The sequence below is a fragment of the Acromyrmex echinatior genome, chromosome 5, assembly GCF_024713525.1.
Source record: "Acromyrmex echinatior isolate Ae372 chromosome 5, ASM2471352v2, whole genome shotgun sequence".
Classification (NCBI taxonomy): domain Eukaryota; kingdom Metazoa; phylum Arthropoda; class Insecta; order Hymenoptera; family Formicidae; genus Acromyrmex; species Acromyrmex echinatior.
In genome coordinates, this window is record NC_141856.1 from 6358513 (window position 1) to 6371399 (window position 12887).

At 32.1% G+C, this 12887-nt stretch overlaps 1 protein-coding gene and 2 long non-coding RNA genes across 5 annotated transcripts in view; 2 read left to right on the forward strand and 1 right to left on the reverse strand.

Moving 5' to 3' along the window:
- LOC105143800 (uncharacterized) lies at positions 1 to 9915 on the reverse strand. Its single transcript, XR_845797.2, has 3 exons — positions 9077 to 9915; positions 2768 to 3405; positions 1 to 2695 (listed from the first exon to the last, which is right to left on the reverse strand). It is a non-coding gene; the product is annotated as an uncharacterized LOC105143800 (long non-coding RNA).
- Positions 3235 to 6303, forward strand: LOC105143799 (uncharacterized). Its single transcript, XR_015545209.1, has 2 exons — positions 3235 to 3364; positions 5416 to 6303. It is a non-coding gene; the product is annotated as an uncharacterized LOC105143799 (long non-coding RNA).
- Positions 6736 to 12887, forward strand: part of Ask1 (apoptotic signal-regulating kinase 1) — a 12446-nt gene continuing 6294 nt past the window's right edge. For 2 of the 3 annotated variants that reach the window (XM_087406557.1, XM_011052298.2), the window contains exons 1-12: positions 6736 to 7217; positions 7748 to 7968; positions 8230 to 8424; positions 9911 to 10083; positions 10231 to 10399; positions 10491 to 10790; positions 10868 to 11121; positions 11238 to 11397; positions 11631 to 11984; positions 12068 to 12329; positions 12400 to 12537; positions 12644 to 12810. In XM_087406557.1, coding sequence (XP_087262683.1) covers positions 7082 to 7217; positions 7748 to 7968; positions 8230 to 8424; positions 9911 to 10083; positions 10231 to 10399; positions 10491 to 10790; positions 10868 to 11121; positions 11238 to 11397; positions 11631 to 11984; positions 12068 to 12329; positions 12400 to 12537; positions 12644 to 12810 — 2529 coding nt within the window. In that variant the 5' untranslated portion in view covers positions 6736 to 7081. The remainder of the gene's footprint in view (positions 7218 to 7747; positions 7969 to 8229; positions 8425 to 9910; positions 10084 to 10230; positions 10400 to 10490; positions 10791 to 10867; positions 11122 to 11237; positions 11398 to 11630; positions 11985 to 12067; positions 12330 to 12399; positions 12538 to 12643; positions 12811 to 12887) is intronic. The other variant, XM_011052301.2, reaches the window with a different exon arrangement.

The following is a 12887-nucleotide window of genomic DNA, read 5'->3' on the forward strand; positions in this document are numbered from 1 at the left end:
ATGAAGAAGGAAAATTTACTATTTTTCTTTTATTGAGTCCTTTCCTTTGGGAAAATTTATCGCTTTATTTTAATAACATTGTATATTGAAATAATCAGTAATTAAAATTTCTAAATATTTGAATACATGGGCAAAGATTCTTTTATTCAAATAGGAATTTTGCTTAAATTTGAACAAAAAATTTGATTTCTCGCTTTATTCTATTTAAATAAAAACCTAGAAAAAATAGTTTTTATGTAATAACTTAATAATGCTTTTGATTTGAATTACGTTTATAATAATACTAATTATTTCGATACATTTTCTTGTTTTATTAATCACTTTATATAAATCATAAAATTGTGAGTTATTGAAATTTCAGCTCAACAAATAGCAGTTACATAAATTTCCATGAACAGATTCTGATAACAGAAGGAGATAAAGTATACACCACACTTTAATGATTTAAATGATTTTGAATAAATGAAAAAAATTGATTTTATACTGACAAGCAAGCTCGCTTTTTACATTTCTTACATAAGAAATTAAGTGATTTTATGAATTAAACACAAATATTTTCTAGTTTTATATATCTATCTATTATTTTGTCTTATGTGACTTAATCTAATCTTATGTAACACTAATTTATTATATTATAAGAATATTTCAAGAACACTATTAATAAAACAATATGTTAATTTTATTTTGGTTAAATATATGATTTTCTGTTTTATGTATAATTATTGGACAAAATAATATATATATAAAATCAGTGTATTCTTATCAATAAAGTAGCATTTTTTTCATAAGAAGCATGGTATTTATTTATTAGAAATCTATAATGAATCAAAAAGGGATAAAAAATGATGGATATAATTCCACTTACTTATTTCGAATTTTTCTCATATCAACAGGAATAATTACATCATAATTATTTCGAAAAATCAATATATTCTGATCCATTTTTTATGTTAAAAGCTTCTAACATAATTCATAGTGCGATGTTTGTCATAAAATTGATTACGTTAAAATACAAGTCAACTTTAAAAATGCTCTTATTTTGAACATAAAATATCGAGATTATAAAGAAAGATAATAGACACGTCAATATTATGCAGAAATTGAAAACATATTAGATAAGGTAAATATCCCAATAATCGGACATTTAAGCATAAATTGTCATAAATAATACAATTTATAATATATTAGAAGGTTTTATTATAGAAGGTTTTTAATATAAATATTTGATAGTCTTTTTAAGATTAGAAATATTTATTTAAAAAATATTTATTACAGTTTTTTAAAATTAAATTTGTGGAAAATTAGATTATTAATATTTCAGATTGTTTGCGTTGAAAGTCCGACAACCATATTGACACGCAATTATTATTTCTGAAATTAAATTCATTTTAAAATGAATATATATAATAGTAGTTCAACATCTCTTAACATTCAGACCGTAGGCGCTTCATATTTAACATAAATAATCTTATTTCTAATCTTATAAATATTTGCATTCATTTGAAAACTCAAGACTCTCTGAAGTAAAGAAAAATTATCCGAACCCACTTATAAGAATTATTAATTAAAATATTTAAATAAGTAATAGAATGCGTCAATGTATCAGTGACCGGACAGCCGGTCGGATATTGAAACGTAATTGTCCTAATGTTCTCTCTATAATTAGAAAATTGATATGCTGATGGGAAATCTATGTATATTAATATTTTGTTTAATAACAAAAGACAACTAATTCAAATTGATCTTTAAGGTAAAAAGCATTTGAGACTAATATTAATTTAAATAAATAAAGTTTGTGTTCGAACATAGATACTGTCCAGTCCCAATGATTGGACATGTTCTTATGTCCGGACATTTATACAACACTTTGTAAATTAATATTAGTTAATCTCAAATACGCTTTTTTAAACGTAATATTATAATTTAATTGTAACCTTTAAATGCAATTAAATTATAATACAATTATAATAAAAAAAGTATTTAAGATTAATAATAATATTAATTTTGTGTAAGTGTCCGGACATAGGTACGTGTCCGATTACTGGGACGTTTATCTTATATAACACTCCTGTAAATATTAGAAAATATTTCATTTTTATTTTTTTATGTTCAGAAATGTTTCTTTTATTTGGAATGTGATATCAATTTCGGATTCATCAAAAAATTAGAAAAAAATCACAAAACTTAGAGAAGCGGTACAGGCTTAACCTACTAACCGCGGGTTATCTTAGCAATAGCACAATATTGATCGGAAGACAGGCCAGTTCTTGGGGACCCCCTGGCATAGGATAGTATCATGGCCGAGGAGCAGTTCGTACCGTTCGCGCCATTCGTGGTCCGAACGCAGCTTCTACTTTCGTCGACCTGCCTCCCACCATCTTATGTGCTCCTCTTGAAAGGGGAGCGCTGCGGAGTGGCCGCTCCGCGCATCACTGCGCCCCACTATCCTTCCACGCACTCGCACTCGCAAGCCGCGCGCGTACGAACACGCCGCGGGCCGCGAATCGCGGATCTCTCACCTGCGAATCTGCGGTCAACCCGTTCCGTCCCGTTCCTTCCATCTCTCTTCTACCTCGGCTGCGGTGGATCAGAACCGCGTTATAAATAGAGAGCGAAAGGGTCATTAGACCAAATCGGAAATCCCAGGAAAGGTTTGCTCTGATTAATTGTAATTTATTCCGATTATTTTGATAATCTGAAATAAGAAAGAGCTCTTAATACCAATATTGCAATGTTTTTCTAAATTCTGAAACAATTCATTATATACTGTCGTATGTTTCTTCTCTTTTATTTCCTCGAAGCTGGACTACTTCCACGCCAAGATGACACCAAGAGGCAACGCTTGAACGAATGATAGAGACAGTTTGAATAAGCGACGAATGAATTAACTGCATTATGTGTGGCCGTCTACTTAACACAAATTCGCAGACAAACGAATTCGAATGACTACCGCACTATCATCGTGTAGGAGACAGTTCGCTTACGGAGATAGACGTAAGACTCTTTCATATTCCTGACAACCTATTCGCGTGGAGTTCATTGGTACGTTTCCACGCTGCTCCGTGCTGTAGCACCCGACTCGACCGAATGCGAATGACCCGCAAACTCGCGTGCATTATCCTCCTTTTCCTTCGTAGCCATCACGTCGAGAGAGACTTTCTCGGCGTTTATAACTTCCTAGTAGCTGGTGGAGGGTCGACTCTAGAAGTCGTTGTCAAAGTGACTGTGCGGTTGCTAACCAGTGCTGCGGTGGTTGTCTTGGTAACCACAATACCCCGGGGATTGGAGAAGTCATATATCATGCGTAACATAAAGTCGTGGGTTGTACAAAGAAACCGGAAGACAAAATCGATACTTTGGCCGGGTGGGTCCCGATATATTCTATCAGTAATGGGAATCTGTAAACTATAGATTTACTATGATTGTCTGATTATTCATATTTGAAAGATAAATGATTTCACGGTTCGGATATTTAAATTCTAAACAGTTTGAAACAGATTCGGATCCGAAATATCCGCTTCATCGGATATTTTATCTCGGATCTATTTCTATCTCGGATACTCGGACAATCGTCAACCCTACTTTATAGGAATCCACGTCGTTTTCTCCTTTATACGAAAAACGAATCCATCTCGCAGCGATATTGCGTATTACGCCGCTTGCTTGGCGACGCCCATAGTATACAGGGTGTCCTGAAAGTTTTTGCCAATTACTTTTGTGTAGAGCGGACTAAACTGAGTCGAAAAATTCTCTACTATTTTGCAATTTTCGCAATAGTTAACAAGATATTAATTACTAAAAATGCTAAATATTCGGTCTTGAATAATTTTTTATCTATCTACACAAAAGCAATTGACAAAAACTTTCAGAACACCTTGTATATACATACGCCTATAGCGTACGTATATTCCTCTGCCAGGCAAGCGACGTAGTACGCAGTATCGCGGAATGAACTTGTTTTCTTAAGGAAAAAATGATACGGATCCCTATAAAGAGGCGTATGCAAAGGGAACTTTGTCACTTGCTCTTTGTTTCCTTTTTCTTGCTTTTTATCATTTTTTACATCTTATCTTTTTGCTTCTTATCCGACTTTTTATTGTTCTTGTTGATAAAATGATTGCAAAGGAGAAAAAAAAATAAAAGGTGTAAAAAAGCAAGAAACAGGAAACAAAAAGCACGTTAATTATATTAGCAATAGGCTTTAGCTTGCTCAAAATGTGCTCATGGAGCCTCTGAAAGTGCTTCTTTTAAATAGAATTAGTCATAGTTAGTTTAATTAAAAATGAAAAATTTTCATTAAAACAGTGCTCACAATCGATAAAATCAATTTTATAAATTATATAAATTATATCAAAAATTCCTTTTGCTTTGTCAATCTGGTAGTGTCTCGGCACTAAGCATGATGGCGCGAGACATGACTGTGTTAATAAATAACCATATACCTATTTAAAAATAAATTATGCACAACAAAAAACAAAATAAGCTATAGCTGCAACTGTCAAATTAATAACTAATTAATATAAAAATAAATATGATTAAATTCTTCCCGAAATAAAGGATAGTTTTCAATATGTTTGTGTGGGATATTTATGTATAATATATATATTTAAAAACTTTTAAATTTAAAAACAATTAAATTGCAAAGATATGTCTCTATAATATATATAATACGTAAATGTATATGACATATATACGTTGAAAAATGCAATTACCAATATAGTGATAATTTTTTCGGATCAAAATAATATATTCCCAAGCAGAATAACAAGTCATTATGATATCAAAATGATGTCAAAATGACTCCAAAATGATCACTAAAATTTTTCAATCATTTCCGATTCATTTTAATATCATTTTGACGTTATCGTGACTTATTATTCTGCTTGGATTCTAAAGACATTTTATATAGTAATGATAATTACAAATTTCTTGAGCTAATCATATGGACGATTTAATGTTTCGGATCAGAATAGGATATCCAATCAATCTGATCAAATTAGGATATTCTAAGGAAATACAATGCTTGTGAGGCATTTTTTGGTTTTAGGTTTTCCAAGGCTAATGTTTAAAATTATTATAGCTAATCAAAGTATTAATTAAAGAGGAAGATTAATATTTAAACAATCATTTCTCTTGGTTATATAAAAGTTATAATTGACAGGGCCAAATAAATATACAATTAATTTGTAAATCACCATCATGGTTTTTATATTTTAGATTAAATAAAAATATCTCCCCCAATTTTTTCTGGCTAATATATTCAGCAGCAGATAGAATTTAATGATGCATAGTGTATTTCTGAAATGAGATTGAAAATGTATTATTCTTTTTTCAAAACTTGCATACTGAACGGTTCCATATATATAATAATTGAGCTGATGACAGCATGGATTTATAATAATTTGTCGCTTGCAGCATATTCAACGTCTCTCGATTACGTATATGCCAAGGACTTTCGATTGACCCGAATGATTGCACTAATAAGACGATCGACGATGGCATCGATGGAATACTAAGAATTTGACACGTGCCGCGATCTTTTACACGTGCAATAATTATAGCGCGCATTATGCATATTATCAGAATGTATAATTAATGTATAATAACCAATACATCACAGAAATATTGCAGAAACTTTGCAGAATGATTTCACTGAAACGTTGCAATATTGCATGGTGATTGCTGAATCATTATTGCAAAATTCCAACAATTTTAAGATGTCCGCTTTTTATTACATTGCAACAAAATGTTCCAGCAATATTGCAATGTAATGTATTTGGATAAATTTTACGAAGACTGAAAATGAAAACTATTTCTATACATATATCTCAATAACTTTAATTTTTCAACAAATCGCATTTCTACTGATATGTGCTTTTCAAAAGCAATTTTTTGAAATCATAAAATATTCCAATAAATATAGTATTAATTCTGAAGCAATAAATTTATTCATAAGGATAAAGCATGTATGTGTGTATCCTGAACAAACTACAAATATTATCCACATTATAATAATACAGTCGCTTGGTAAGTTAATCATACAAAAAATAGAAATATTACAAGCATATTACTAACATTTTGCAGGCATATTTATAATCTACATTTCTGTAATATCTTTGCAATGTTACATTGCAATCTGCAATATTACTTTAATCTTCTGTGCTGTATGGGAAACTACAAATACTATTATATAACTGATGTATACAGAACGTGGTTACAACACGAGTATTTTATTTAGCATATAGTTTAAATTACATATGTACATACAGAATTTTAAAAATAAAAGCGCATTTATGAATAAAAGCACGTACGTTCTAAATATAGGCCTATATTACGTTATACCTGTATATATATATATATATATATATATATATATATATATATATATATATATATATAAAGTGAAGCGACGCTCTATCGCATCCGCTTCTATCCGAATGATTTATATTGTCCAGGCACGCTTTCTAGAACGTTTGAGTTTCATATGTGTGTGCGGCCGGAATGATTCGCGCTATCTTGAGAACGTCTATTTTTATACCGGCGGAGCGGCTCTGATCTCGCCGCCATCTGTGAAATGGCATGAAACGCTTCTTCGCGGAGCGAAGATCTCGGCTACGCGAGCACCTCCTTGACTTCGGACCTTCGGATTACGTGCATTTACATGTTCCGGAAGAAGTGGATGCTACGGTTCCTACGACGCGCGTGACGAGAAGTATCTTTCGCTGTGTCCGTTCATTATGTCGTGCGGATTAACTCCGGGTTCTAATTGAGTTCCACGGAGAGCCAGACTAGTATATTTATCGCTACCAGTGAATGCACAGCATTCTTGTTGCGTATCCTCCTTGGAGCGCTTCGCAACTTCTCTTCCCCGTGGTGGTCCTGTCGTGAGACAGGGAGCAATGAGTTGCTCGAAAAGTGATGTTCGTCGCATGTTTAATCTCGAGCTAATCTTCGGCATGAGAGATTGGTGTCCCGCGAGGAAATGACATTACGCACTTGTTTTTATATACGTGCAGGTGAATCGACTACGAGCGTTTTCGGTGGCATGTCAGTTAGAACGTAGCGTTTGACATTCTGTTTTATGAACAGGTACACGCTAATAAGCAACTCAGTCTTTGGGGTGTTCTATAAAAGAGGAGTACAAGGGGAACGTCGTGTATCAAGTGGAGTACAAAACAATATGCCTTCTGTTTGTGGCGATATGATCGATACGGCTGGTAAATCATACATTTCTAAGATCCAATTGCATCAACATTATTTTGACTTTAAGCGAAGTTTAAAATCTCTCTTTCTTTTTTTTAAACCAATAGAAAGACAGAAAGAGAGAGAGTTTAAGCAACGCTTAAAATTAAAGTAAAGTAAGTCGATGTAATCAGATCTAAGTCTGTTATTTTTTGAAGAATGTTTTGAACTTTGATATAATAAGTTGGAATGGAATAAATATAAGCGAGTATTTATAAGTTTATTTTTATTTTAAGACTGTTTCAAGTAATGTCTTAAGATGCTAATATGATTGTAATTGGCTTATGACATCTTAAGACTATTTAAAACTGTCTTGAATATAAGAATGAACTATAAATATCAACTATTTCACTCCAGTTTATTGTATCAGTGTCCCAGTATACAACTTAGAACATTCTTTGAAAAAGAATAGTCTTTATAAACACTGTTGTTGTACCATGCATGATTTTTTCTCAATATAGTAGCTGTGTAAATACTTTCGGCATATAAGAATAATCTTGTACAGCTGCCTCGCAATCAAGCGTTATGGAAGGCATCTCTAGTACGGATAGTGTGGGAACACAGAGTGACATATCGGGGCACACAACGGTACCAGGGAGGCCCAGAATGGACGTGGCTTGTGTCTTGGATTTGCAGCAATCAGAACATCTTGTTCAACGAAAGAAAGCACTAGACGAAGTTAGACAGGCCTGTAATTTGGTCAATGCCAATATACATCATATACAGGTATACTTTTTACATGAATTGGCTGTTTAAATAACAGCAGGATAGCAAAATATGTATTTTCAATGAGACTGAATAAAGATGTGATAGAAGTAAAAACCAAATTATTGCAACACATCAATTTTATCAGTTTCAAAACAAACTTTTTATATCAAAAGTCGAATGCTAGATAATCTTAAGAATATTTTTTACATACTTATAAGCTAAAGATACAAGAGTCATGAAGTACACTTTGATCTTTATTTGATTTTCCATTTTTTGTAGTTTGAGAAACTTGATTTTGGCGAAACTAATGTGCTGGACACATTTTATAACGCTGATGTGGCAGTTGTGGATTTAAGTATACAATTGCAACAATCTGCGCTGTTTTATCATCTCGGTGTCAGGGAAAGTTTTGGAATGAAGGAAAACATTTTGCTATATAATGACATAGACACAGAAGCTACAATTAGACTCAAGGTATGTATATACTTTGTACAGCACATATATGTTTTCATTGCTTTTAGAATATGAATGCGAATAAGTCTCGTACATTCATTGCAAAATACTATACATAATGGTAATAGTAGTGATAGTAGTAGTAGTAGTAGTAATAGTAGTAGTAGTAGTAGTAGTAGTAGTAGTAGTAGTAGTAGTAGTAGTAGTAGTAGTAGTAGTAGTAGTAATAGTAGTAGTAGTAGTAGTAGTAGTAGTAGTAGTAGTAGTAGTAGTAGTGGTGGTAGTATAGTAATAGTTAGTAGTAGTAATAGTAGTAGTAGTAGCAGCAGCAGCAGCAGCAGCAGCAGCAGTAGCAGCAGCAGCAGTAGCAGTAGCAGCAGTAAAACACAAGTGACCTTGACCGTTTTTTAGACCTATGCACTCATAGCTATGATCTCAATTAATGCTCTCATAAATAGATTGCTCAGGGACATTGCAAGAGACCCACTGTATGCACAGCATATCAAAGTTCCAGTATTCATTCTTTATATTAAAAAGAAATATCCATTTAGTATAGAAAGAATTATTATAATATGTAAATGATTTTATTTTAATAACTGTTTCCGAAAATTATATCATATTTAAATTATACAAAAAGATTAAAGAAAGTGCAAAATATTAAAAAAGAATTTACTTCTACGATGCATTTCACTTGCTATTACGCATTTCTCACGAGTAGTTTAATCTTGTTGTAGGCACTTTAACAGTTGTCTGAATTTTTTATAATCACTTTTTATTAACATAATTATTTTTTATTTGTTGATGTAATTTTCTGCGAGACTTGTTATTTCGAGAATTTCGAAAAGACTTGATATTTTTACTGTGGTCGGCAATTAGAACGTGTTGCGCGCGGAACGGTACTCGACGTCAGACTGCCGCGGGTTAAACATGATCCATCAGATGAAACGATGTCTCTGCCTGTTGGGCAAGCACCAAATATGTAATTCCGCTTAATATGGAATAGAAAAACGTGAGCTCATACTCTCAATATAGCAGTTACTCAATATAATACTGGTATATTGTGCAACAGTGCACGATCGTTCTCTACGATTTATTACTGATTTGTTTACATACGTTTCATTTCATTGCACCTGGATTGTTAATTTTATTCGAAATTATCATATTGAACAATTTATAACAATTTATAAGAGAACTCGAGAGAGAAGGAATTTAAAGTGCATACGTATGTTAAAATTAACGTAAAAATATATGAATAATTATGAAATAACAGATTATGAATAATCAAATATTAAGTTCAATTTGTTAATTAAACATAGATTATTGATAATGTGTAATACATAAAATATGTCGAGATAGTAGAAATGCAAATAATTTGTCCGTATAATTTTTTAAACGTAATTATTATTTTTTTGATAGCGTTTATGTAAAATTAATATTTTTTTAATTACAGCGATATGCATTATTTTTATGAAATTAATTACACAGAAATATGTTTTTTTTTGTACAGTTATCCTGCGGCAGTTACACATTTGTTTCATATCGCGTTGTGGAATCGTGTGGATCATGTGTGGCTACTAATCCAGCAACCAGCAGAATCACAGGCGAAGAAACAATAGATCCCAAACAGCATCTCACTCTGAAACTCAAGAAATTGTTTCAGGATGTGGAAATACAATCCAAGTAAGCATATATGAAAATTTTTCGCAAACCAACTTTATTTATATTAGAAATGTTTAATCATTACCTTTATTACAAAGTGCAGAAAACAGATTATATAACATTTTTAATATATATTAATATGAAAAATGCTTTTATTAAAACTTCCAGAGCACATATGAAGGAGAAATTTTTGGCAGATCTACGAAAGGCGCGTGAAACATACTCTGGAGAAGAACTTTCCAGAGCTCTGAATAACATGCGCAAACGTTTAGATGATCCAAATGTTCTATCAGGAGAGGTCGTTTTAAATGTTCTCATTTCATTCCGGGAAATACAGGTCAAATAATGATAGATTAATATTACTTTCCAATGAAAATTGTACTGTTATGTAAAAATATACACATTTATATTTATTTTAATATTATTAGGATTATGATGCAATGGTACAATTGGTTGACGATTTGAGAACTATACCAACTCATAAGAATTATATAAATACTCCAGCTATAAGATATTTATACGCGTTTGCTCTAAATCGTCGGAACAAAGAGGGTGATCGAGAAAGAGCACTAAAGGTTATCGAGAAAGCACTGGAAAAAAAAGAAAATCATGTTCCTGATATGTTGTGTTTATGTGGAAGAATATATAAAGATATATTTGTCGAAAGTAGACACACAGATCAGGAGAGTTTAAAGAATGCGATTCACTGGTACAGAAAAGGTTTTGAGGTACAGTATACATCATTTTTCTTTTATTGGAATTATCTCAATTAGTGTATAATGTTTTGTTATTATTATATTTGTAGGTTCAGCCTAACGAATATGCTGGTATAAATCTTGCTACTTTATTGGTCATAGCCGGAAATGAGTTTTCTAAAAGTGAAGAGTTACAACATATAGGAATGGTATTAAATAACTTAATTGGCAAGAAAGGCAGTTTACCGAGCTTAAAAGATTATTGGGATGTAGCAACATTCTTTGAAATTAGTGTATTAGCGGAAGATTATTCAAAAGCTATACAAGCAGCTGAATGTATGTTTAAATTGAAGCCACCGAATTGGTAAGTATACGAGAAATAAAGTTTAGGTGTTTATTTCGTAAAAGACATAATATGTTTAGAATGTAAAGCAAAGTATATTTTCGAACTTATTTTAATTAATTATTTTAATTTTTAAGGTATCTGAAATCAACAATTGGCAACATATCACTGATAGATAGGTTCCGTAAAAAAAATGAGGAAGCTGAAATTGCACCGGAGGAACAAATATTTAGTTTCTGGATGGACTACTTTGTCGAAGCTACAAAGCCGGAGGTTGGCGATAGTATACGGTTTCCAGTAAGTTGATAAATGGAATCGTTCTACTGAGGATCCAGTTTCCAATTCGGGAGATTATGGCTTATAGTTATGTGTTACCAATCCAGCTTACTTCTGTACATTTTGGGTCAAAGTAAGAATAATATAAAACTGCTCTTAGTGCAGATTTATGGATTCACTCTTAAAAATCAACTTCCCACTTTAATAATTTTTCTAGCAAAAACGCTTAATACATCACAATATTTTTTCATCAGATTTTAGTGTTGGAACCAACAAAAATTTTAATGCCGAGTTATGTAAACGTGAATCTCGGCGCGGAGGAGAAGTCCATACAAATATGGAATTTATGTCTGGATAATATGAGAAACAATTGCAAGCAAGTTCACGATTGGTTGTTTACTGCAAATATGATCCGTAGTGTAAGCTTGTATAAGAGGGATGAAAGATGTCTTTTTCTGTACGTTCACCAAAACTCGGATGATTTTCAAATGTATCTGCCATCAGTACAATGTAGGCAAAGATTTTACGACTTGATCTTAGAAATGACTAGAGATCAAGAAGGCATGGTTACAGATTTGGATGCTTACATGACTGATGATCGCATGAAGGTTTCTATCAATTTTTAATATCACTTATAATATTGTACATACGTTTTGTATATAATTTTTAATTGTTTGATGTGTTTTTTCAGTTCGAATATGAATTGGATGATCAAAACAAGCGCATAATTCTCGGTAAAGGTACGTACGGCGTGGTGTACGCAGCGCGTGATTTAAATACGCAAGTCAGGATTGCAGTGAAAGAAATTCGTGAACGAAATTTGGGCGATGTACAACCTCTTCATGAAGAAATTAAATTACATAGTCAATTGAGGCACAGAAATATAGTTCAATATTTGGGCTCTGTAAGCGAGGATGGATATTTTAAAATCTTTATGGAGCAAGTTCCTGGAGGTAGGGAAGAAGAAAAGCATAACATAAAAAAAATGGCACTTATAAATATTCACAATTGTTACAATTTCAGGAAGTTTATCAGCGTTGCTAAGATCGAAATGGGGCCCTTTGAAAGAAAACGAATCAACTATCTCATATTATACTAAACAGATGTTGGAGGGCCTTAAATATCTCCATGACCAAAAAATAGTTCATAGAGATATAAAAGGTATATAATTCGTAGAGTAAATAAATTTTACGTTTATTTGTTTAAGAAAATATTTTTATCTTTATATAATTATTTCCACACAAGTAAATTTAAATATATGATTTAGGTGATAATGTGTTGGTAAATACATACAGTGGAGTAGTAAAGATTTCTGATTTTGGTATGTCCAAACGTTTGGCTGGCTTATGCCCGAGTACAGAAACATTTACTGGAACATTACAGTACATGGCACCAGAAGTTATTGACAAAGGTCAACGTGGTTATGGCGCGCCTGTAAGTTTATGTTTAATTAAATGTTTTGTTTTGAGAATGTTCGTAGGATAAAGACATATTTGTATCATATATATCAC